This window comes from Dermacentor variabilis, chromosome 1, assembly GCF_050947875.1.
Source record: "Dermacentor variabilis isolate Ectoservices chromosome 1, ASM5094787v1, whole genome shotgun sequence".
Taxonomy (NCBI): Eukaryota; Metazoa; Arthropoda; class Arachnida; order Ixodida; family Ixodidae; genus Dermacentor; species Dermacentor variabilis.
This window is the reverse complement of record NC_134568.1, coordinates 69,664,721-69,691,693: the sequence shown is the minus strand read 5'-3', so window position 1 is coordinate 69,691,693 and position 26,973 is coordinate 69,664,721. Positions and strand designations below refer to the sequence as shown.

At 43.9% G+C, this 26,973-nt stretch overlaps 1 protein-coding gene across 2 annotated transcripts in view; it reads left to right on the top strand.

The window, feature by feature from the left end:
* The first annotated feature begins 827 nt into the window (after window positions 1–827).
* Window positions 828–26,973, top strand: part of LOC142579034 (splicing factor 1-like) — a 54,802-nt gene continuing 28,656 nt past the window's right edge. Inside the window, exons 1-6 of one of the 2 annotated variants that reach the window (XM_075688841.1) lie at window positions 828–1,581; window positions 5,511–5,753; window positions 7,053–7,128; window positions 12,911–13,063; window positions 20,426–20,699; window positions 26,271–26,621. In XM_075688841.1, the coding sequence (XP_075544956.1) occupies window positions 1,023–1,581; window positions 5,511–5,753; window positions 7,053–7,128; window positions 12,911–13,063; window positions 20,426–20,699; window positions 26,271–26,621 (1,656 nt within the window). In that variant the 5' untranslated portion in view covers window positions 828–1,022. Of the gene's footprint in view, window positions 1,582–1,667; window positions 1,814–5,510; window positions 5,754–7,052; window positions 7,129–12,910; window positions 13,064–20,425; window positions 20,700–26,270; window positions 26,622–26,973 lie in introns of those variants that run through there. The other variant, XM_075688851.1, reaches the window with a different exon arrangement.

The window sequence follows — 26,973 nt, the reverse complement described above, 5'->3', positions numbered from 1 at the left end:
CCGCTAGAGATTATATACAGGCGCTCGTATTTATTACACATGGTATGAATACACTGCCAGAAAAAAGCACTGAGCAGACCAGTGTGGCGCTTCTGACTAGGAAAAGTTGGTTGGAAAGACGAATTGTCGCGCCCGGCTGCTCATTTGCGCCGTACAGCTACACAGAGACATACGTGCATTTCTAGGTCGGCGCAGGGAAATATCTTTTTCGCATTAACCTTGGCATCAAAATTTGAGCAGGCAGCTAAAGCACATTCACTAACGAACAAGCGGTACAGGTTTGGTGGGGCAAACGACGCGTCGCACCAATCATAGTAGACGAAGCACAGTGCGTGAAGAGAGACGCGACTGCAAGACACATTGACACAGATACACCGACACAGTAAAGTCGCTGTTACTTAAGCGCCGCAGGCTTGTCACAAAACTCAGAGTGCGTATCTAAACTATATTTACCAACCGTTAATCGGTACAGGCCAGCTGGTGCAAACGACGCATTGCAGCAGGAGCAGACGACGCGTGGCGCGTGACGAAAGGTGCGACTGCAGCGCCAATAGTTCCAGTGACGGCCGCTGCAGCCACGTCGGCCTGTGGGCTCGCATAGGGAGCTGTGAAACTGAAGTGTGTCTAAGAACATTGACTGGAGTATTCTAGACCACCAGAATTCACCGATTTCTTCTACTTTGTACTATTAATATTAATTGGTATCATACTATTATTGTATTTTATCGCCTAAAGATACTGGTATTGTATAAAGTCCATAAGTGCGTGCCTAGCCAGCGCCCCCTGGCTTATGTCGGCTGACTCCATAAGGGTGTCGCTGACGTCTTCGATGTCGTCATAAAGCGTAGAACGAGAAGGCCGTCCCGCCGTCCGGCAAACCTGGGCCAACTTGGTATGCGACGCCATGTTCTAGTGCCAAGCTGGTAATAATGTGGTAGTGGTAGCCTGAGTAGCTACGCAGGCGCAGCGAATAGTGAAGGATTTGTGACCATCAATCACGCTTTGTTATTGGCGCGTTTGGAATGGCTACTGGCGCAAACACTACACCGTTGGGACGCCTAAGTTCGTTCCCGGCTGCTCGGCCAGCCGTTGGTACAGGGGTGTCTTTGTTGAAGCCTAGCTACATGGCCGGCGCTATGCCACCAGCCGCAACGCAACCCAACGGCACTACCGGTGCCGTGGCTGCACCTGCGCTGCCCATGGTTCTGCCAGTCTTCCCTGCCCTGCCTACGTCGACGAAGTTTGACAAGGACCATGATGAACGCGAGAAGGATCGCGATCGAGACCGTGATCGTGACCGCGACCGAGACAGCAGGAGAGACCGTGATAAGGAACGTTCGAGAGACCGTGGTCGAGACCGTGGGCGCGCTCGGAGTCGTGATCGCAGCAGGGATCGGCATCGTGACAGAAGTCGTGGCAAGAGCCGTGACAAAAGTCGCGATAAAAGCCGCGACCGGAGAGATAGAGACCGCGACAGGGACAAAGATCGCGACCGAGACAAGGACCGTGAACGGGACAAGGACCGTGATCGCGACAGGGACAAAGATCGAGACCGGGACAAAGAAAGGGAGCCAGCACTCCGTGAGTTCTATACCGCTTTCTCTTTTTTTTTTTTTTTTAACATCTTTCGTGCTCATCTGCGCGTGCGCATGCTTCGAGGTACAGCCAGCGTACAGCACGAGCATCTGTTCCTTGTGTCTTGTGTCTTGTTCCTTGTGTCTGTTCCCAATGTGTCTGTGACATTCAGGTGTTCGGAGAAAAGATCATTTCAAATACTGACGTTTTCGTTGGACATTCTACTTTAAATTTCTTGGTAAGTTGGGTCTCGAAGGAACGTTCACAGCCCTTGCGGACAAATATGAGCGCGTTACAGCTGCCGTTTTGGACATGTATACGTGTAGCGACTGTTAGCTTGCGTAATAGGCATAATCCGACATTTAAAACCTTCAGCTCAATTGTTGCAGTATCCGTGGCTCTTTCTGCGGTGTTCAAGTTTCCTTCCTAACGTTCGATTAAATGATTGTTCATTGCCGTTTAGACTGATGCGAGAACTAAAAGCTGAGCAGTAGCTGCCAATCACGAGATCGGATTTGAGTTTTCCATGCACATTTGTGCAAATTACTTGTGCATATTGGCTGGTTAACGATGCAATGCAACAGTTCACATTGCTGAGTCAAGAAACTCGACCGATGCTATTTCTTGGCGAACCTGCGTGTCAGCTCACGCCACGTGCGCATCGCGCTTGCAGCGGGAACGCGGAAAGGTTAATCTCGTCGATTTTAATCAGTGGTCACCAGATACCAAGGTAGCTGAATATAAGTGCTTTGGCACATGTACGTACAACAGGGTAATATATATCGCGAAAGGCCATGCGAGGCAAAAGTGAAATTAGTGCATATATAATGAATATTAGAGCATTACAGGGCTTCATTTGGTGGAATGTAATACTTCGGTTAATGCTTCGTGTTGATTGGCATTAGGTGCCCACAAGGGCTCCCTGAATGAAGTCATGCGATAAGGCGTGGGCTGGTCACCCGTTTAGTGTGGGAGGCACAAAATCAAATATTTGAATAAAGAATCGGGAATATGAAAGGAAGTTGATGTGAAGATTGGGTAAAAGGGTGTTTGTATTGGAGTCATTTACACACTGTGGAGGAAGAGATCTAAAACAGCATTCTGAAAATTTAGTGGAAAATTTTGAGCAAAATGTCTAATATTAGATTAAGGAAGACAAATAGATTTGATCCATAAAAGCGATTGAAGAAAAACAAGAAGGGAAACAAGCTGATGCTAGCACATCTGGCTGGCAGCAAGAATTGCAGAGGTGCTGGCATGAACATGTTGGCATATTCGGGAGCTTTGCATTGAAGAAGGTACTGTCGTGATGCATTAGGCAAGTTTTCATAACTGTTAGGAAATTTACTGACAATTTGGCACTTGGATAACTGGAGGCAATCTCTGAAAAATCCTATGGAGTAATTCCCACAGATTACTGGCCTCTGCTGATTTGATGATTGAAATATGTGCAACGCACTGTATCTCAGCAGGATTCGTTGCATTTGCTGACCAAGCCATTAGTTATTCAAATGTTCCACAAATTCGTTTTAATCTAATGATATTGAATGTTACAGTAAAAGTACATTTGGTGAATGCAACAGATTGCCAACAAAATGTGGCCAAGAAATAAATAATGCAGGTCTTTATGTGAATGGCACTCACTGTATGCTGAAGGGCATTGGCCATGCTAGTCATGAGTATCTTTTTCCATTGTGCACAAGTAACCCGCCGTGGTTGCTCAGTGGCTATGGTGTTGGGCTGCTGAGCACGAGGTCGCAGGATCGAATCCCGGCCACGGTCGCCGCATTTCGATGGGGGTGAAATGCGAAAACACCCGTGTATTTAGATTTAGATGCACGTTAAAGAGCCCCAGCTGGTCGAAATTTCCGGAGTCCCCTACTACGGCATGCCTCATAATCAGAAAGCTGTTTTGGCACTTAAAACCCCATAATTTAATTTTTTTTAATTGTGCACAAGTAATTAAGTTTAACTAGCGAACCTTTATTAACTTAATCGATAAGGTGTCAATCTCAGGCTTGTAGAGGATATAGAAAAAATGACTGATAACATGTTTAAATCAATCTCTGTATTCTGCAGTCACCCTTTCTGATAAAAAGGAAAGCCTGTGAAAATGAAAAAAAAAAAAGCCCTGACGTAACGTCCACACGCCAGGGCTTACAGCGGTCTCTAAAGTAAACCTTAAATACCAGGCATAACTTACTGCACTGGGAATGAGCGCTTGCACTCCCATTTTTTCAATGCATCAGCAGCTTTCGGCGCACATGTTTAATCCTTATGGGCCTGTGTAAGATAACATACCAGATAAGGTTTATGTAAGAAACCGCTGATGTCACACTGTCACTTGGAATTTGTAAAATTGAAAGGGCTACAAGACCCAGGTTGCTTTAAGCACTGTTATTGGTCATTTCACGACATACTTCACATGATTTGCATTGACACCTTATTTATTAAGAACATTAATAAAAGTAGACTAATTTAACTTTATATTAGTTATTTATGCACAGTGAAAAAAAAAGATATATACATATATATAACTAGCATGACATCACCATAGATTGGGCACCGTTGGCTTTTAATTTCTTGGTCAAGTTGGCACAGCTGGTATGTGACTTAATGCTACATCTTTTTTTTTTATCTGTGTCTATTTCACTTGTGCTGAGTTTTACCAAACTGATACAAAATGCATATCTCGAGCTCCAAAACGGACAATTAACGCTCCAAACCTGTCTATAATGTGGCCAATTTGCTGCTCCCGGAGCTGCTCCAAAACATCCTTGGCTGCTTCCACCCCTGTTGATTTTATTGCTAGTGGCGGAAGTTGGGTGCTTGCCTCAATGAAGTAGCATTATATAGAACTTAATGCATGTAAAACTTTACTGTTCTCTTAGAGTGTAGGCAAAGGCAGTCTAATTTCTCACTTTAATTCCATCTTATACTCCATGCAAAACATAATTGCCAATTTAAAATTGGGAATAAGGCAATCCGTTTGTTATGAGCTTTTCATGTAGAGTAAAGTATAAGTATAAACCCCATGCAAGCGATCTTGCGCGCGACAGCGACAAGCGACGCGATGGAGATGGCTGTCGCGTTCGCTCGTCGCCCAGAAGTCAAACTCCAAGCGAGCGATCGCTTCACGCGACGGCTCTCCAGTGTTGCCGGTATTAGGGGATCTAGTTAGCGCCAAACCTGGCGTGGCACTTGCTATAATTATATAAGTTGATTTGTTTGGCTGTACAAAGCAACATAAAGTATTTCTGAAGGTCTTGCAATAGGTTTATTTTGTTTACATATCGAAATTCGGTAGTTCGCTTGTTCCGTTTGTATACCGAGAAGCGCGCACGTGAGCAAACTGGTAGTACGTCACTAATGTACATCCGGTTCCGGCTGCCTACTATTGGCTAGTCGCTCATAGCACTTCCGGGCGACGGGCGACGAATTCTAGATTTGCAGAACCGAGCAATTGCACGGCAAGACCGAGCGATCTGTTCGCGCGATGGCCCGATCCGTTCGTGCGACGAGCGACGGCTCGAAGCTGTCGCTTGTCGCTGTCGCGCACAAAATCGCGCTCATGGGGTTTAGCCCTAACTATTTTGCATGGTCTTCATTTTGTTCTCCAGACCTTTAGCATAAAGTGCATATATATCAAGCCTGCTTTAGTGCGACTCATGACAATATTTAGCAGGTCTGATAGCTGTAAGTTCCTGTGTTTTGTGCTGTCTTGTTGATGTAGTATTAATTCAGCATGCTGGTAATCTTGTTGCAGGGCTTTTCATCATGAAAAGCACTTTATATTTTAACAGAGTGATGCAACAGAACACAAAATGGGATGCCTACTGCTCATTCTGCCTACCTGTACATTTTTAAGTGACATTTGAGCCATCTATAATTAGCAAAATTTTAGGTTGGAATCACGTCTGTATTCTTTTTTTCAGCTGCAATGACTGGAGCACCACCTGTTGTCTCAATGCTGCCATCCTGGGCTAGTCAGGATGAAAACAGCAATACGAGCATGGGCTCCATGGGTTCCATGGGTTCTTTAGAGGCTAACACTGGTGAACGTCGTCGAAAGCGAAGAAGCCGCTGGTGCTGCGACGAGAAGGAAAAGGTGTTCATCCCTGGAATGCCCACTGTACTCCCTACAAACTTGGATCCAAACCAGGAGCGGGCCTATCTGTGTAAGCTGGTTTTCTCTGCTTTTCACTTGAAAGACTCCTGTTCAGCAAAGGGTTTTCTCCTACGAATTAGCTGTTATGTTTTGAATAGATATTTCTTTAGCCTTTTTCTGTTTGAGTGTACAACAGATACATACATATATTAAAAATAATTGCCGGAGTGACTGCTGATAATATGTTCAGGTAAGGTTTTTCTTTTAGTCATTGCTAAAAAATGGAGGCACTAGAAGTAAGATTGGCTGTTTCTCTCTTGATATTTGTTATCCAGGATGATGTATTCTTCATTAATTTGCTATTCACATATGCTATGATAGGCTTCCAACTTCATTTCATGGATATACAACTGGCAGAGACTGGCAGAGGAACCAGTTCGGGTGTGGCAACATGACAAGAACACTTTGCTGTGCATTTGTCATCATGCACAGTGATTTCATTTGTAACAGCTTGCATAGCATTTCTAGGGACAGTAAGTTAGTTAATTTTATTGCTCCTCCTGGATATTCGGAGCCTGCACATGCTATATGAATAGCGCAATTAACGTTATTTTCCTGACAATTATTATTTGCATGAGGCTTAATAACTGGTCACATTTTGCCTTTTCATGTGTGTATCTGTTTTGTTAGATTTGAATTAAGCTTCTAGGACTGGGTAGGCTATATGTTCTTGTAAAGTAAGATCATGTGAACTTCTTTTGTGGTGTTAAAACATTGTTAGCCTACTTATTGTATATAAGGTCCTGATGTGTCCTATTTGCTAAGCATTTTTAGAAGTTGCAGATCAGCATTTATCACTGTGGTACTATCCTGTAATATATGATGCATAACTTAAATTATTTGTCCAGTGTGTATGTTAGAATGCGCTGCTTTTTTATCTTTCTCTTGGGGCATGATATGGTATTGCACGTTGTGGCAAGCAGCTGATACAAGGCATGAATTGTTTATGTCATTAGTTGTTTGGTCACATAATGAGCAGTTAATGGCGGTGCTTGTTAACAGCAGAGCTCAGTGTGTGTGTGCCATGTCAGCCAAGCAGGTGTTGAGGCACAGGCCAGGGTCGGCACTCTCTGCACCCTGTGTGCTGGGCTTCATGGCACCACATCTTCCAGGCGGCCGCGCATAGGGCTGCTGGCATGCCCCAGCGGTGTGTGTGTGTGCAGTGGCTGCCTTGTGAGGTGGCTGGCCGCCGCCCGACTCCAGGGATGTGGGTTGTGTACAGGCCAGGCTGGCCCTTTTGGTTGGGCTGAACGCGGGGTTAATTGCTGGGGGGCCCCGCCCCTTCTTTCTCTAACCCCATCTCTTCCAGTGCAACTCCAGATTGAAGAGCTCAGCAGGAGGCTGCGCACTGAGGACCTTGGCATCCCCTTCAACCCTGAGGACAGGTTTGGACCAGAGCTGCCCTGGCTGCATCATCTAATGCACTCTTTTCTTCCCCCCCTGCGTGTGTGCTCGTCTTCGAGGATCACAAAGGCTAAACAAATCTGTTTTTTCTTCCTCTCCTTTTTGCACTTTCCCGTACTTTGAGGGGGAGGTGCGCCCTGCTTGCACTGTGGTGCGGATGAGACAGGTGGCCAGCTGGCTACTTCTGCTCATCCTAATCACAAAGGGCAGTGCAGCTGCTGCAGATTTCTCACTGTGGAAGCAGCTGCACTACTTTTCCAAAGTACACTAGCTCTTACCACAAGGACATTCTAGGCACCGATTTAAGCTGTAGTTTTCCCCTTCCCCCTCTCTCTCTGCAGCTCTCATCTAGGTTACGACTTCTAAAATGTCAGCCACTCCTTTAACTCGGCAACTTAATTCTGCCTTGGTGTAACTTGTGCAACCACAACATATTGCCATGGCTTCCTCCACTTAAAAGTGGAATGTGTGGACTAATTCTCAGGGTACAGACTGTGTTGCGGTGACAGAAAAGCTTTTTGCTTTCTCTCCGTTCACAAAGTACCGTCTGTACTTAATACTAATAAAGGGAACAAAGAAGATTGAGTAGTCTTTTTTTTTTTCTAATGTAAAGTACAGATGCCTATATGAAACTGTTACAGCAAAGGATTTGTAGTCTGAAATAATTAGCCAGATAATTGTTTAGAGAAGGTACCTTTATGTTGCTTGAGATGTTTATTTGTAGGCCGAATATGGAATTAGCTTGCCCTTTCTGAGACAGCTAACTACCTTTGGCCAGTTGGGCCTATTTTGAGAGGCGTTGTAGGCTGTTACGGATGAGATATAGTAGAGCTCTCTTCTAGTTCTCTGGAGACGTAGTGCACAAAGCTTCCAAAATGAGAAGAATATTATACTGAGCACTTGGTGCTGGTTGTAATAATGCCTTTGCAGCTGTGTTGTAACAAGCAAGTGCTGGTGCAATAGAGATAGCGTCGCATCTTTTTGTTCCCCCTCATGGATGTAAAGATACTTTTCGTGTTGGAGAAAAACAACTTAGGTTCGTGAATCCTATTTCTGTAGGGACTGTTTCAAGCTAGACATCATGACAACATACATGTATTGCACAGGAGGTTAGTGGGATTGGTGATTTCGGTTGATCAGTATTATTTTCTTAATTTGCGTTAATATTGCTCACGGAAAATTTATCAAAATGCTTCTGTAGTGTGTTTTGCTTGTACTTTACAGAATCCCAGGTGGTTAAATATAATCTTGTGCCCTCATGGCAACTCTCATAATTTACTGTGCAGTTTTGAGACACTTAGGAGCACTAATAAAAAAGTAATAAAAAGGTTCAGTTAATATAGCAAATTTTAAATTTAAAGTGAACTAGTTGCTTCACTCTGCACTCTCTGCCTCCTGTGCAACTGAGTTAGGTGTGTTGTCATAACGTTAAAACAGCCTCCCTTGCCCTGTTTAAATGGGCATCATTTACACCAGTCCTATCGTTTTTCATGTCTAGGTTCTAGCATAACAGTCTCAACACTGCCATAAAAATACATGTCTTAAGTACTGACCTTGTTCGTTGTAGGCGGATGTGCTCCTAGTAAAGTATTTGGCATCTACCTTTCATAAAATAACTTGTTTCTGGACTACTTGGTGTTTCACACTGATGCACAATACCATGGCACAGATAAACAGTTGCATTAGAAGAATGCTACTAAAAGCCTTATGGTTATTGTCTTAAGGTGAATTCACTGGTCAGTCTTCAGTGCTTTGCATCTTTTCCTTTTGAAGTCGAGCGCTTGTCCATTTTTGCGGGCTGTCATTTGCCGTTTACAGCCGTTGGGTGGAAATTGCTCGAAGAGCACCCACTTATAACGATTCCATGTAATTCCACAAATTTAGATGTAACAACAATTTTGCAATGCTTTGACCCCGATTGCAAGAAGCAAGAATAAAAATGAATGCACAAGCAAAAAAAAAAAAATTTAGAGACAGAAATGGGCTTCTTCAAAATTTTAGAAAGCTTCGTCATTTTCTTTCTGCATGCCCTCCACAGAACCCATGAACAGAAATGAAAGTAAGTATGCAAAAGCAACAAAAAAGAAAGGTAGTTGCATATGTTGGCCACACCTTATTGCTTGCATCACTGGCCAGTTGTTGACTTGCTGGGAATATGCAGGGACGTGATTCATGGTTGTTTCATGGTAAAGGTGCCAATAAAGTTAACTCAATGCACGGTGTGGCTGCGTCCGGAGGGTGATAATAGGGAAAATTAAATAAAGTGGATGGGCAGCCACAGTGCAAAAATAGCCAACCATTATCAAATTCTTACAACAATGAGGTGGCTTGTCAACTGTAGTGCTCAGCTACATGCATTGTCATTGCTTTTTACAGGTTTTAGAGGTAACTCCAAATTTGATGAACTACTGATATGAGCACTTTCCCGGAATTATGTTCCGTTATAAGTGGGTTCAACTGTACACAACAGCAGTGGCAACATTTTAATTACCCTGGTAACCATGGAAATGAGAATGGAAGACGTTTTTGCTAGAATGTGGTGCAAATAATTTTGTTTTCCTTGTACAGATTTCAATTTACAAATCATGCAATCGTAGTGCTTTCTCAAGGATTCAGGCAGCTCTTGGTTGGACAATATGACCAGTGAAATTCACCGTTAATATGATTGAGTCATCATGACGCACCTTGAATAATCACATTTTCAAGCTATTGTCTTTATTATTGTAATCTACTTCTCATACTCTAGACTTTCTTTTCTTAAGTTTTCATGTTGGACCAGTCAGCGTAGGATGAAACTACCACTTCAACAGTGTTGGTTTTTCTGGTCAGATCAGTTTTCAGCCTATTTTTAAGTAAAATTGAATTGCTGCGCTTCGCAATCCAAGTACACTATACTGTAACATGGATGGGGAAGTGGGTGGTGGAAATGGTTCAGAGGAGGGATAAAAGCAAACAGTGATAGCCATGTGTCAGTTGTCCCAGCTCAATAGTATGACCCTCAAATTACTTCCTATGGCACTCCTGGCAATAATGTTACAGAGCACTAAAGTGGCTTCCAAAATATTGAATGCTATGGGTATCAAAAAGGTTCTAGAGAAGGGCAGTACAGTGTACTACATGATTGCTTTATTGCTTTAATTCCACCATGACATTTCGGTGTAAACATCCACTAAGCAACACTAGTGGCTAATTTTAAAAAGAATGACATTCTATGCTATGATAAGGACAAGTGCAAAGTCTTGCAAAATATGCAGTGCTTTTCCTTTTTGGTCACATAACGCAAAAGAGGTACATCTAGTCAGTTTGAACCACTTGAATCATTCAAGTAAATTAAACAACCGCTTTCGTGTGAGTACTATTTTTCTAATTTATAAAACAAAATTGTATGGAGTAATTTTCTTGCACTGACAACACCAGTGGCTCACATACCACGTTTGAAGCAGAGACTTAGCTCAGCAAGACTGAAAAGTTGCAATAGAATAATATTGTCTTTTTTTTTCAGGGCGCTTTGCTGCCTAACCAGCTGTTGCTTTTATGAATTCTTTCAGGCCACTTAAGTTTCGTTTTCAGCATCCATATTGAAAATTTTCACAAATGATGTTCTACTCCACATTTTTCCTTATTTCGCTTACCTCAGTCTGGAATATAAGAGCAGCATAAGAAATTTTTGCCATATGTCTAATGATATTCATGAAATTGGTCACAGCATTTGGAGGTGTGTTTGCAGTTGTTGCATGAACTTTGCGAGTTTAGTACCTCAAATACATACCGTAAAAACCCACGTATAATATGAGTTTTTTTTTCCTATTATTAGTGTCCCAAATATTTGCCTCGTACTATATGCAGATCCGAACAAAGAATTCAGTCAGAAATTTGGGCTAAATGTTTTGGTTTCGTTAATGCTGCGTGGCTACGACTTGGTTTCGTTATTGCTGCGTGACTACAGCATCGTTTCTTTATTGTTGAGTGCGCACCTTGGCAGCATACGTGCAAACCACGCTTTGCGAAGTGCATCTTTTTTATTCCGCATTGAAGGACCAAGATGTCTGGACCACGAAAACAGTACTCGGCTGCTTTCAAGGGAAAGGTTATTTTAGCCGCACAGGACATCGGCAACAGTGCGGCCGGGAGGCAGTTTGGCGTCAACGAGGGAAGCATTCGTGGATGGCGTCGACAGAAGGTAGCCTTTTTCGCGTGCAGCAGAACGCGAAGAAGCTTTCGCGGCCCGAAGAGTGGGGCATTCCCGGAAATCGAACTCACCTTGACGAAGTTCGTATGCCAACAGCGAGCCGTGCATCTAGCTGTGAGCGTGGAGCTTATGCAGGCAAAAGCAAAGGAGCTTGCAAGGGAAAAAGGGCTACCGAGCTCCGCCTTCAAAGCGAGCAAGCACTGTATTTATCGCCACATGTGCCGTGCTGGATGTTCTTTACGCCACTGAACTTCGATTTCGCAAAAGCTGCCAGAATCATTTGAAGAGCTGCTTGTGGCTTTCCAGTGCCACATTATTTCGCTGGGCAAGTCTAAGAACTTCCAGCTAGGGCAAATCAGCAATGCTGACCAAACGCCGGTTTATCTGGACATGCCATCGCCTCTCACCGTGCACGAAAAGGGCTCTAAACAAGTGTATGTTTGGTCCACTGGCAACAATAAAATACGAGTAACCATGTTGTCGTGCATGGCAGACGGACGCAAGCTCCCGCCCTATGTCGTCTTCAAGTGCAAGACAGTGCCTAAAGGTGAGGAGCTGCCAAAAAATGTGGTCATGAGATGCCATGAGAAAGGCTGGATGAACAAGAATCTTGTGCTCGACTTGATAAAGTCCGTCTGGTGTAGGCGGCCCGACGCACCGTTGTCGTTCCCATCCATCTTTGTGCTGGACGCATTTCGTTGCCATTTGGCCGACTCAGTGAAGAAGCTGTTGCGCGAATTTGGCACTGAACTCGTCGTTATCCTGGGTGGGATGACGTCTCACCTGCAGCCTTTAGATGTTTGCGTGAACAAGCCGTTCAAGGACGTGGTCAAGCGGTGTTACGCAGATTGGATGTACTCAGATGAGCCTGCAGTGATGCAGACCGGGTGGCTGAAGCGGGCTTCGCCAGCCACGCTATGCAAGTGGATTGTGGACGCATGGTCCAGCATACCAGAGGACCTTGTGGGTCGCGCATTCAAGAAGTGCGGCATCTCAGAACGCGCTCGATGGGACAGAGGATGAGTACCTCTGGAAAGATATGTTAGACAAGGAACTATCCGAAGAGAGTGCAGCTTAGGAAAACAGCGATTGAAGTGCTAAGTGCAATTTAAATAAATGTTTTCCTCGAGTTTTCCTAACTCGTATTATATGCGGATAAAACTTTGTTTTCCATTTTGTGTCCCAAAAATTTAACCTCGTACTATATGCGCGTTCGTATTATACGCCGGTTTTTACGGTACCTTGTTGCTTGCCCTTAAGAGGGAAGTTTTAGAGCTACGCTCACTACCACTCAACATGGTGCCTGAATGTTGTTTTTGTGTGACAGCTGTGTTATCAGCATTTTGAGTGGCCCTGTAATCAGCATTTGTAATAATCTAGAGAGACATGGCTCAAGCAGAGCCACCGTACTGCCATCCGCAGACAGAGCTGCTGTCCATGAAAGGTTATTTTTTAACACATCCCTGTAGAAAGAAAGCAAAGGGCGAATGAGCTGTGGAGTGCTTTTTACATGCATTGACTGAGCACAGTCTTAATGCTACACAAACTGTGCACCTCTTGTTCTTTCTTTCTAGGTCGCCATCTCCAGAGCCAATTTACAACAGTGCTGGAAAGAGGCTGAACACGCGCGAGTATCGAGTGCGAAAAAAGTTGGAGGATGAGCGGCATGTGCTCATACAAGAAATGTTCACCATCAATCAAGAGTACAAGCCACCTTCGGATTACAAGTGAGCAAGTCTTGATAATGCCATCTGGCAGCTTTTGCATTGGCCTGGTACTGAAGTGGTAGTAATTGTATTGAAGTTTGGTTATGGGAAATTGTCTTTTATCTGTCTTCGTTAATTGATTGGTATAGTAAGCTGTGTTGCTCTTAAGCATTTTTGTCTTGACTGGAGGCACTTTTGTAGTATTATGGCGTTACTGTGTGATCTTTCCCAGTATTGTGGCTGTTCTTCATAGTCAAGTTGAATCATTCATTGATGTGAAGCTTAGGCATTGGCTTTGTTGTTGATGTAGGGATTGCTGTTTTGCTGTGGCTTAAGAGTTTGTGTGTAGGGGAACTGTGTATTGTTGCAACTTTGATGTGGGGCTTTGGTGACAAAGTCTTGGACCTGCAACATAATGCTCTGTAGTGTAATGCCTTTATGTTAAGTTAAAATGAGTTATAATGGCAGATAACTTTGATTTTATTGTGTTGTGAGTTCACTCAAACTCATAACCTTACCTGACCTCGGGTTATAAGTTGGCGTGAACTGATTTCTGTCTGTTATAGAACTTCAGCAGGTCCTGCCTGTTATTTGTACAGTACTCTGATTTGTGATAAGGTCTCCTGCTGAAAGGGGCCCTGAACGACTTTGTATTGAAGTGGAGAAATGCATTTAAAGATAAAATAGACTATTTCAGAAATACAGTGATCCCTTGTTATAACGTAGTCAGCGGAATGGCGAAAAAATTTGTTATAAGCGGTAATTCGATATAAGCGACCACTCAAGAAAAGCTAAAGTAGTCGAGCTTTAAAATATATCTTAATGTATCAGTCAGTGACAATCTGCTTCATGAGAGGAATGCTGTGTACTGATTTCCTTGGAACAGCTGCATCCATTTTTATGTATTTTTTGTTATTTTGATGATGCCTATGTCTGTATACTCATTGATTTTTTTTGCTCTTGTACAGTACGGACTGGCATAGCGTATAGGCCCACATGCTGGAGTTCTGTGCAAAACATTGTGGTACTACCGCAATTCCATCTGCCATAAAACATTTCGTCATGTCCTCTTTCACATTTTCACTCTTTGGACAAACCTGTGCCATGGACTACATAGTGCTCCTGCAGTCCCCCTAACTGGTTGTTGCCAGTAAATCTGCCCGTGTCTCATCTTATGTGAAAGCTGAAGAGAGCGAGCATGAAACTTTGCGTCCTGTTAGCCTGAGCGAGCGGCACAAACGGGCCAACAGCCATTCAGCCAATGTAAACAGGTGTTGTTTTCCTTTCCCATGACTAAAGAGCAAGCCAATGACTATGCACTTATAGCGTTCTGGTGAAGGTGGAAGCCAGTGAGAGGTCACAGTACATCTTAGTATTGTGGTTCTTCTGAAAAAGATTAGAAGACTAACAATTTCTCTTTTTTCAAATTTTGCTCTACAGTATACACACTTTTGCTGCAATGAGCGACAATTATAAATAGTGTTTTGTTCTTTGTTGCAGCCGTAGCTCCTCCTTTCTACTTAGCCCATTTCGTGGTGCTTAATAGGCTTGTGCGAATATTCATTATCTTTAATATTTGATTGAATAGCATACTATTCAATATTCGCTTTGGTCCAAATTTGAGTATTCGAAATGATCAAATATACACATTTTTCCACCTATAAGCCAAGCCGCACCCCCAATGACAACACCCTGGAAAGGAAAAAAAAAAAAAATTACCCGCAGAAATAACCGCGTACAACACCTAAATACAGTGGAACCCCCGTTCATACGTTTTTCACCGGACTGAGGAAAAAAAAACGTAACAGCCAGGAAAACGTAACAGTGAGGAAAGCTCCGAAAATGAATGAAAAAAGTGCAGTTTCAACTATAGACAATTTATTTCCACAGGGTGCACTTAGGACTTAAAAAGAGTCTAGAATGGTGGCTTGCCGTTTCTTTCGCTCGCTAGAAATCACCACACGTTTCTCAATAGCCTGGAAGGCCGCGTTGCTGTCAGCGTCGCTGTGAGGTGCGACGTACCTGCGGAGGAGGTCCAGAGCCGCGACGGCTTCTCCAAAGCTAGGATTTGGCAACCCCCCGGCATCATGCGTATCGTGCTCCTTGTTGTCACCGTGCCAGGCAACGGCAACGGACGAATGAATGCTCACGGGAAATTTTGCCCTCTTTGGCATAATCATGCTAACGTGCTAACGTTTGTTTAGTATTGCTGCGGAGCGCGCGCATCAGAGCAGCCCCGTTGCGTGCAGCGCTGCGTGGTTTCGCGAGAAATGTACAAGAGAGGAGAACTGGCCCGATAGGCGGAGCAACGCCAACTTCCGGCTTCTCCTTAGCTATAGCTTCCCGAAGAGTGACGTCAGGGCCTCTCCTGAGTTTCCTTCCTCCGTGAGTCGACCCGCCCAACAAACCATGCGGTGACCGTAATCACAGTGATGATAGTGAGAGCATTTTTCACGAATGGCCACCTAGTGGCGGCCTCTCGAACTGGCGTGCGGCTTCTTGCAGCCAGTTCAATAGCCAAGCCCGGTCAAAACTTGTCAAAAGCCAAATGGCGGTTGAAGCGCGTTGCCTACTTTAGCCCAGGCGGGTTCGGGTTGCGACGCATCATGCGGGAACGTTTTTCACAGCTACTACGTAACAGCGGGGTTCCTTATACATTGGATCCTATGGAAGCTATGCCGGGACTGGATGAAAGCGACGTAGCAGCCGGGAAAACGCAGCAGTGAGGAATGTAACAGCGGGGTTCTACTGTATTTGTGAAAACAGGCTCCATTTGCGGATGCAAGAATCACCCATGTCGTAACTTCGACCACCTCCTCTGTTCCACACCTCTTCGGTAACGCTGATGGCAGAGAACATTGCTCTAAAGGTGGTTTCACGGCAGCCTGGCCCACGTTGCTGTGAAACCATACCTTGAGGTGAAATTTGTGCGTCTCTGAATCCACACCTTAAGTCGAAATTTGCGTGTAATCCGCACCCTGATTTTACCGCTAAATTTAAAGATTTTTGGTGCGTGTTATACGCACAAAAATATGATAAACTTAAAAGATAATCGACAGCTTTGGTTATGCGAGCCAGTCTCATCACAAAGCTCATGGCCAAGACAAGGGACAGATTAATTTGTTCACAGTCGCCTACTGATTTCTACATTATGCAAAAAAGAGGTGAGGCGTGCAGACAGGACACATGAGTAGAGAAGTGGACAACACGAACGCCGGCGTTCGTGTTGTCCACTTCTCTACTCTTTTGTCTCGTCTGCAAGCCTCACCTCTTTTGTTACATAATGAATTCTTACCAACTAGCTCAGCTTTCTGTCGTTCTAAGCTTGATTTCTACAGCTGCTCGATTATTTAGAAATACTGTTCGCAGCAGCTTATGGCTTCCCAAGAGCCCTATGGCCGCTGTGAACATATTTGCGTTGATGCGACACTAAGCTGTAACTTTGGTGGTCTCCAGTGTGCTCTAGATTAATGTGGTCTCCAGCCAAGAATTAAAATATAACATGAGGGCTTTATGTGACTGACATACACTCTACTTTGATGAGTGTTGTTCATGCTAGTCACGAGTATGTTTTGTTCATTGTGCAAGAATAAGTTTACTTGCATTTTATTAACCTGCGTAATCGATAAAATGTCAATGCGAAAGTTGTGGTGGATGTCAATACATGACCGAGAGTAGCATTTATAGCGACCTTGGTTTTGTGCAACATTTTTTCTAGGTAAGAAGCCTTGTGAAATTGAAAAATGCAAGCTGTTACAGCATGTGTGCGCTCTGAGATTGCAGCGGTGTCAACGTAAACTTAATCAAATGCGGGCCTATTGTATAGTGCGGAATATAGGTCGAGATTTTTTCCAAAATATATTACTAAAAGGTCACCCCTTGACTTATACAGTCGCCAACCGTTTATTCAGGCCTCACGGGGACTGCGGAAATGTCCGAATAGACAGGTGTCCGAAGAAGCAGAATAAGAAAAAGAATTCCTTTATTTCCTCACACTTATTTGGGCTCGGCAGTAGGCGTGAAGAAATCGTGAATGCGCCGTTACACGCTGTTACGTTTACGCGCAATCAGATAAGCCTGAACCTCTGAGAGGGTCGTACGGTCACTATAGGCGGCTGAAAGCGCAGTCGCTGCTTGTACACGCTCCGCCTGCGACGGCAGCGTAGCACATGGTGCGTCATCTTCTGACTCCGAGTCATTGTCCGGCGCCGCAGCAGAAACCTGATGAATGATCTCGCCGTCCTCGAGTTCTGCGCATGTCAGTACAGCAGTATCAGCACCTGTGAAACTGTCAAATGAGACGGTGTCCGGAATCGCAATGCAACCACTGCGCAGGTCTCTGCAGAACATTCTCGGCATCAGTAGGGAGCACATCGGAAGGCGACAAATCCTAGGCCTCCCGGCACCCGCTTGCCGGCTTTCCCCAGCGCAGTCTGCGCGGGCACTGTCGGCACCATTAGCCACTTGCCGCTATGTTTCCGTATGCCAGGTTGGATCACCGGAACCTCGACACAGCACACAAAGCAAACACCACCATGCCGACACCAGTCGCACAAACGAAAAACGTGGCCTACTCGCAGCGTCGTGCGCGAAGAAACAAATCAGCTGCTGGATTGTCTTGACATGGCTTACTAAGCTTAAACCGGAACTGCTGTAGAGCCACTTTATCGAACTAGGCAGAAACGATGATGATGAGCGGGGATTTGCAGTAGCGCCACTTCGTGGTGCAGCAAGGAGGCTCTGTTCAAAACAAAAATGTCGTTCAGCAAGTCGAACCACGCACCGGTCAGAGTCTGTGCATGGTGCTCTCGATCGAGTTGGCTCAAGGAGTGTCTGAAAAATCAGACGAGAGGTTGCAAGGTGTCCGAACTTTCGGCAGTTGTTATATATTATGGTCTATGGGGAGAATGGCGGTACCGCGAAGCAGACCAAATAATCGAGCATTTCCGAATTTTTGGAGTCCTGAAAATCAGTCGGCGACTGTATATCGGTTTTAACAGTGAAAAGCTGCTGCACCGTCAACTCCTTGTATGTTTTCCATGGTGAAATAACCCACTTACTACAATGCCCCTATGCCACATTATCGGTTATAACAATGAAGTCTGGCTGCTGGGTGTCCGAGCCGAGGGGTAATGAAATGCGAAACCTTTGAAAAAAAAAAAAAACGAGAAATTCGAGTCTCTGCACGATGGGCCACTGCTCCTACAGCTGCCGCGCACTCATTTTCGAACCATTCCTTTTATTTTTCCATGAGTCGTTAGCATTGTCTACTGGAAAGAGAAGCAATACTTAGACATTCATGTGCATTTCCCTCGCTGTTGATAAAAGACTCTGCTGAAGGGGTCACTGAAGTCCGCAGGTTTTCTATTGCATGCAAGGCAACTTGAAGCAAAGTGAACATACAGCAACATATTCATTCTCTAGGCATAGGCTGTCCATATACCATTAGCAATAATTGTTAGTTGGCTATCTCCTTCGCTTGAAAAAAATATAATTAACTTTGTCCTGGATATACATTTACATATATTGTGTCTCTGTATGGTGTTCACAGCAGAAATTTTAGAAAGTATGAAGTGAAAAAATATGGGTTAGGTAGCCGTCGCTGGTACTTCTAATTCGTTTGCCCTCCTGCTGTCAGGATTTGCAGAAATAAAGAGAAAGTATGAATTAAAGTCTGTGCACGTCCGCACTAACAATGATGCAGTAGGTGTTTAGCCACAATAAAATTTTAAGTGCAAAGGTAGAGGCCGCATCTCGGATGACGTGTGTAGCAGAACTCTGGTAATGACACTTTAGGGGTCACGTGGAGAACTTTGGAGGGGACTCGGGCTTCGGAGCCCCGCTCGTAGTCTGCGCCTATGCATATAGGTGCCGACTACATGCATAGGCCAGCTCTCAGAGCCAGTCCTTTTCCCAAGGTTACAGATCCATTTTGCCGACTTCTCTTACCTGCCTTGGCCTATCAACTAGAGGCTGTTCACTTGGGAGACCTGCTGCGGATGTGGGTACGGTCCGGCACGAAAATCACCCTCCCTCGTTTGGGTTTTCAAGGGCCGACAGGAGTGCACCGGACAGTGCAAAAGCTGCACTGCTCTACGGAGTGCTTAAAATGCTGTTTGCTTAAGATGCTGCATTGCTTTAAATGCTGTTATCAGTCATTTCTTGACATCCTCTACAACCTTTGCATTGAGACCTCATCGATTAGGCTAAAAAGAGTTAGCTAATTAAACTTAAATAATATTTATTTATGAACTATGGAAAAAAGGATGCTCATGACTAACAAGAACAATGCCCATCAACACACAATGGCTGCTATTTGTGTAATAACATTCATTAGTATATTTTATCTCTTGGCCACATTTATAGTTGGCACAGCCAGTATGTAACTTGGCACTGTTCTGCAAAGTCAAATAAAGAATGAAAGTAAGCATAGCTTGAGAAGGGCCTAGTTGGTGTAGCTTCATTGTTGTGTTGCACTGCAGCAGGCTCAGTGACACAGTGTTAGTATAAAACAAGAGACGCATGACTAGTGAAGCGTAAACTGTCAACTGAGTTTTATTTGAAAAGTCCTTTTTCGAATAAAACTCTGTTGACAGATTGCGCTTCGCTTGTCGTGTTCTTAGTATTCCACTAACTTGGGTGTCACTGTGCCTGCCACAGCGCAACATAACAATGAATCAAATAAAAAACATGGTTTTTAATCTCCCTGTGTTTCGCTCATGTTGAGTTTTAGAAAGCTGCACCAAAACGGACAACTTCTCCTCCAAACCTACTCCACTGTGGTAAATTTGCTGCTTCAAAACACCCTTGGCTGCTTCCACCCAAGCAGACAGGGTTTTTGGGTATGCCAACTGCTTGCATCCCAACTCTCTGACGAGGGTTTTACTATGCCCATCAATTTTAAAGTTGCCAACCCTTTTTTGGACATCGAGGGGACTGCAAAAATGCCTGAAGAATTGCCCTGTCCGAATAAATAAATTTCAAGAGGATACTCAGTCTGGTTATTTTTTGCAACGCCCGCACTACCAAGGGTAATTTATCGACGTTGCCTATCGTTGTGCTTTGTAAGATAATATCTATTTTAAGTGAAGTGATAGTCAAGGCTGTGGGTCCATTTCGCATTTGCCTGTCACGCAGCCTGGCATGCTTTATGTGTTGTCATGATTCTGTGAAGTGCAGACGATGTGCGTGACCTTGACTGCAATGCTGGCAAGCACTTCTTTAAATTTTTGATCAGTCTGAGTGACATTCCGTAAAAACTGGCAGTGAATGAGGGAATCTGAATTGAGGTAGCCCACTGTTATAGGCATGATTTTACATGATGTGCCATTTGGTGCACAGCAGCCTTCAAACTTGCTGACCTAAACATTGCCTTGTTTTCAGACCACCTCTGGTACGTGTGTCGGAGAAGGTAATGATTCCACAGGAAGAGCACCCAGACATCAATTTTGTCGGCTTATTGATTGGCCCAAGGGGCAACACACTGAAGTCCCTTGAAAAGGAGACTGGTGCCAAGATCATCATTCGAGGCAAAGGCTCGGTGAAGGAGGGCAAGGTTGGGCGCAAGGACGGCCAGCCGTTGCCTGGTGAAGATGAACCGCTGCATGCCTTTGTCACGGCTTCTAGCCAAGAAAACGTTAGGAAAGCTGTGGACAGGGTGAGAAAGCTGTGCCAGTTGTTTTTATGTTTCTCCGCTCCCTTTTACCGTCATCAAAAAGGGTTGAAAAAAATGGTTGAGCTGTGTCAACTCCTAACTGTTTGATGGACACAAGTGAACTGATCACATTGTCCAAAGCAGTTATTGTTCACAGAAAGTGAAATCTGAAAGTTGAGAAGCATTTAGTGTAGGAGAAATGCCGGGACACTATTCACCTAGGCCGTAATCATCAAGGAGGGCATACATATCCTTGTTGTCTGCTTCTACATTCTCATGGCTGCCTGCAAAGTGATAAAAATCTGCCTTTGTACACTAGTACACCATACAAACAGCATGTGCATCCTTTGCATGCTTTCGTTAAGCTTATTGAGCCCCCATTTGTACCGACATGGTCTCTCAGTGCGGCTCAGTATCACAAAAGTTCACGGAAAGCAGATGTCTTTTGGAAAGCCTCAAAGGCTATGACTTTCTCACTGATAGTGCTGTGGTTGGTTGGTGATTCTAATAAATGGATATATATATTGTTAGTATGAGTGGGTATGGCACATTGAGTTGCCTTAATGTCACCAAACTTGGAAAAACACACAGCTGCAATAAATACCGGTCTTCAAGTGTTCTAAACAAACGTACACTCCCCTTCAGATGCTGTGTGCACAATTGTACACACTAAGATAGTGCATGCAGAACAAGAACAGTAATGAAAAAAAAAGATGTATAAAATGTGTTTATAAATCTTGAAACGCTTCTGACTGGGCCTGTGCTGCAAGTTTGAATAATATGCCTAAAGTGTTTTAGTAAAAGGAGTTGGGAAGGTAGACGGCTGGGTGGTTATTCTCAGTGTCAGCATGTTGTCATGCAGCTGGTTCACTTTCTTAATTGTTTTTCGCTGTTCTTCACATTGGGAGTATTTTGCAAGGCATTGGACAGGTGCTCCCGATATATGCTGAATGTGAAATAGATGATGTTCCTGTCAGAGTTCTCACATAAAGTCCACATTCTGTAAACTTGACAAAGCTCAGTGAAAAATTCTAAATTCTTAATGCGCTCTGCAGCTGTGCACTTTTTTAAGAGTCTGAACATGCAGGAAATGTGGGAAACTAAGTTATCAACGGACAGAATTATCTGTTGCCTGAAGAGGATATGGTGGGAAATCGGCTTGCACTTTTCCTGTCTCTCAAGTGCAAAGAAATTTACCTTTAAAGAGATTTCAATTGTCATTGTGGTGGGCTGAATAAGGATGAAGGAAATAACAAAACATAGTGGAATAGGGTAAAAGTAGTATGTACAATATTTTCGCCTTATTGACAAGTATGAAAATAAGTGTGAAGGAGGTCAGAAACGTAGAAGTGTGAGGACATTCAAGGGAAGATGTTATATTTTGCCATTATGTCTCGAACATGTTCTTTCTGTGGCTGTGCAAATGAAAGCGAACACCTTTTCAGTAGGGGTGCGCAAATGTCAAAATTTTCGAATGTGAATCGAATACGAATACTTAGCATCGAATATTGAATAATGATATACACATGCATCTATTAGCAAGTTGGTTTATTCTTAACATGTTGGAACATTGCAATTACATTGTCGTTGTTAAAAAAAAAATAAACTAGTAAGCTGTTATACTAAAAGGTGTGTTTAGCTCATGTTAGCTTTGGAAAATTCAGTAATTTCCGCTAGTTGTCAGTTCTTGCCAACCTGTGCCTTATTATATTTACCCGTAAACTCGGATGCATTTGACCAGCCATCACTCATCGCATTTGCTGTCAAGCAGGATTGGGGTTTGAACCTATAAAAGAGTGCACCCTTGCTGTTCACAAACCTGTGCCCCTTGCTGCTGAGAGGCTGGCTTTCGTGCGACGCTTAGACACCCATTGGGTAAACGTGTTTTACAGGTGAAATTTCGCCGGCGGCATGAAATTACAAAATTCTGCACAAAATCAGACATGCTTTCTTAGGGTAGATATATATAAAGGCTATGAACCATGTTTGCTCCCGCACAGCCAGATTATTTTTGATTTGTTTCAAATATTAGTCTCCAGTTTGATATTCAAAAATTTTCGAATACGTAGTTTTTGAATCGAATACGAATATTAAAATGATATTCGAAATTTTTGAATGTTTGCACACCCCTACTTTTCGGCAATTACTAAGCATTGACTTGGTAACAATTTGGGGTATGGTTCAGGCCATTTGTAATGCAACTACTGATAGTATAGCTCTAGATATAATGTAGCATTTTCTAACTTCAGGGTGTCTACCAACCGGGAAAACCGGGAATTCTCAGGGAATTTGAATAGTCTGGAAAAACTCAGGGAATTAGTGCTTTTATCAGGGAAAATTAGCTGTAACTTTATTGAAACGGAACGAAAGTCGTTTTAATGCTGGCTCCAGTAACAGAGGAATTGCAACGTATCATCATTGATGCCGTGTCATCGGCAGGAAGTATTGCCAGAGTAGTTAACGACCGATTCTCCAGACGCCCGATTTTTCGAACATGCCCGATGATTCACACGGCTTTGCGGCACCACCACGTACTCCATATAGTCAATGTATATTGCCTTGACTGCAGGTCCCAAATGGCATTAATCAAAGCCACCACCGCCGTCATTTTGATTATCTCGCCGCCTCGAACTGGCACTCGCACGCATATCCGCTGGCAGCCGTAGCCATCACCGTGGCAACGTTAGGCCTAGCTGCTTCTACGTTCGCTATTAAGCTTCTTGCCATGCGATGCTGTGTTTTTCATTGAAATAATTCGCCGTTGTCAGCAATGGCACCAACTCCGCCTTTGAAATCCTCGCGATTGGCTTCGAAGTTCGCAGAGCTCAACGCGTTGCGTACTGCGTCTCCGAAAGTTAGCTTTGCCTTACTACAGCATTGTTACGCGGTGAAGGATAACAAGCGTGGGAAGGGGCGATTGTGAAGGGACACAGTATGTATTCCTTAATTATACACGCGTGCACCCCATGTCCTGTCACAGTACGAGCCCTGATATGCCTAATGAGTGTAGTGGCAGGGCTTAAGAGCTTTTTCGGTGTGCCTATGGCAATTTTAGCCCTTAAGGGCAGTTAAGGACATGCATTTATTTTTTTCGGACTGCCCGATTTTTCGGATGTTTTTGCGGCCCCTGGGGAGCCTGAAAAATCGGACGTTGACTGTACAACTGACCAAGACGATGCTTCAAATGATCCATGGGGTGAACGCGTGGCAGAAAGAGGATGAGAAGAGAAAGGACCAACGCACCGAGGAATTGACGGGAAAGGAAGCGTGCCACCGCCTCTTTGAAGGAGCTTGAGCTCAAAAAACAAAGCGCGTGCTGACACCGAGATGTAGGTGTCCCTCATTGAAACCAAAATAAACTCTTTAAAGCAGTGAAACCCAACATAGATGTTGTGTAGGGGCTGAGAGTATGTCAGGACGGTTGAGGTTGAATTTCCAGCTGCAGAGAGAAAATATTAGTCGTGACCAAGTTCAGGCCTCATACCGATAAGCTTGCTATCAGTTGATAGAAATAGCTCATATTCAAAAATATTTACTTATGTATGCATCTCCTTTTCATTCATATTTGATAATGTTCGACACAATTTGGAATGGGTTCTGCCATTTTGCTCGCTATGCCCTCTGTTTTCTTTTTCAATAAAATAGATATTACTCCTTACTATTCAAACTGGATTTAGTCATTTTTTTGTTTAAACATGTTTCTAGAGAGTGACAGCACTGAGCAACATGGTGTCAGCCTGCCTTGACGTAAAACAAAGTTCTGGCTTTCAGGAAATTTTGCAAAGGTGCTCAGGGAAAACCTGGAAAACTCGGGGAATTTGGAAATGTCAACTTGGTAGACACCCTGAACTTCTGCTTTCCCTCCCCTAAGCGCACCACTTATAACACAACTGTGCAGTATAAGCTCAGCTATATTGCACTGCTGAAAGACCCTGTAGACAGGCCAGGACATTGCTTAATTTTCTATAATTGTCACTGCATAGCTGTGCTAGCTCCTTGCATAGGCACAGCGGAGCCTATGCAATACCGTGCTCAACTGCAGGACTGGATTCTTCTTAAATCTAAATATGGTGCTCGTGTTTCAGTTGTCATTTAGAAGCCCCTAGCTGTAGATTGTCTGGACTTTCAATTTGGAGTTTAACTGGAGAATTTAGTTTACCTTTTAAAATTCATTTTGAGGTGTAACAGCGAGCTAAACTATTTGCTTCGTTTGCAGCGGTTCTTATGATTGAACTCTATTGTATCATTGAATGGGAATTGAAATTTCTTTTATAGCAAAAGCTTTATTTAGATTACATTTGTCTAGTGATATGGCCTTTTTTGATGTTTACTCTATAAGGAATGGTGCATTATGGGACAGGAGAAATGTCTCTAGCAATGTCTGATATGTGTGATTTCAGTGCTGCTTGTAAACCAAGTTTATTAAGTTGCAGTGATGCTGTTTGGAATTGTCATTACTCGGGCAACTATATAGTGCCCATACGTATGTATTAATGCAATTACCATATTTACTTGAATATAGGCTGGCCCTGATTCTAAGCCGACCCCCGAATGTCCGAAGCCAGAAAAAAAAGAAAAAACTTACCTCGAATGTAGGCCAAACAAAAAAATGAGAACAGCATTCACAAAATGAAAACGGTATTTATTTAATATGAACATGCCAAGCTCACTGTACGTCATGTCGCTGCTAGCCTCGTACACTTGTGGACGTGCGTCCATGTATGCGTACGCGGTGCAGCACGGCTCGTACATATCAAAATGCTGCGTAATCTCGGTGAACAGCTCCTCTCTAATACTGTGCGCTTATTATCTTCCTTATCGCTATCATCTCCTCGTTGCGGCACACGCGAGAGGCGTCTGCAGTTGCCCCTTCCAACGACGGATGTTTTTATCATCGATGCTGAAGTCCCGCCCGGCTTGAACATTTGACGATGCCTCTGCGGCTAGCACAACTTTTCGTTTGTGGCATCACCTGTTTGGGGCCATTACGATAACGCTATGCCGCACGGCGATACTTATCCACCATACCAATATGACACAGGTCAAAATAGCGACATCGCTCCTGTATTTCGCTTGCTTACTGGCGTGGCTACTAGCGGCTGCGATACTTACTTTTATAGATGGTGCAGTAGTTTCTAGAGTACGGTAGTTTTTGGGTGATAGGAGAAGGCCTATTACAGTGGTGGAATTGCTGCTACATTTGCACGAAACTGCTACAAAGAGCACATGCTGCTACACGCTGACAGTACAAAAGCCTTATTTGTCAACTATTTCACTGAGATTCGCATGGCAAGACAATCCTGGATGTCAACATACTTACTTTTGCAACAACGAACTGGAAATGGTTTCAGGACTTCTGAAAAAGCTTCTTATAGGGCAGCTGTCAGTGGGCACAAAAGCTCAAGCTGAATCCAAGTAGCATCCTGACACATGCCTGTCATTTTTGCTATCATTTGACACGTTTGTTAACATCGGTGAATTGGTCTTTAATACGTATAAGTTCTAGAACAATTGTGTTAATGGTATACATTGAGCTCATGGCATGAACTTAGTGTTGTACAATCTTATTTGCAGATCAAAGAGATAATCCGGCAGGGTGTTGAAGTGCCAGAGGGTCAGAACGATCTTCGACGGATGCAGCTGCGAGAACTTGCTTTACTGAACGGCACACTGCGGGAGAATGATCTTTTGGGCGGACCTCGATGCTCCAACTGTGGGGCACCTGGACACAAGGCGTGGCAGTGCCCTGACCGGCCCAACATCACCAACAACGTCATCTGTGCCTGCTGTGGTGGCACCGGGCATATTGCGCGAGATTGCAGGGAAAGAGGCAAAAGCGGTGGCAGTGGTTATGGAGGTCGAGGTGGCTTTGGTGGTAGTGGTGATGGAGGACCAGGAGGGGCCCAGTCCAAGATAGATGAAGAGGTATGTAGCTTTCTTTTTTTTGTTTTGTTTAACTTTTGAGTGGTCAGCCCTTAAAGGGACACTAAAGGTTACTATGAAGTCAAGTTAAAGTGATAAAGCAATGCTGTAGAACCTCTTCAGGCGTCAATATAAACGCGAACAGAGCTTTAGTAACCGAGGAATTAAGGTAAATGCATGACACGATTTGAGACCCCCCAGTGACATTCCGGTACTTGCCTGATGACGAAGGCACTCATCATAATTTATATCACTAGTACTCAACTACTCGTATTAAAAAGATAATTTCATTAGATTATAAGGCGGAAGAAAATGCTACTTGTCTGCTTCTATTCGATTCTAAGAAAAAATAACA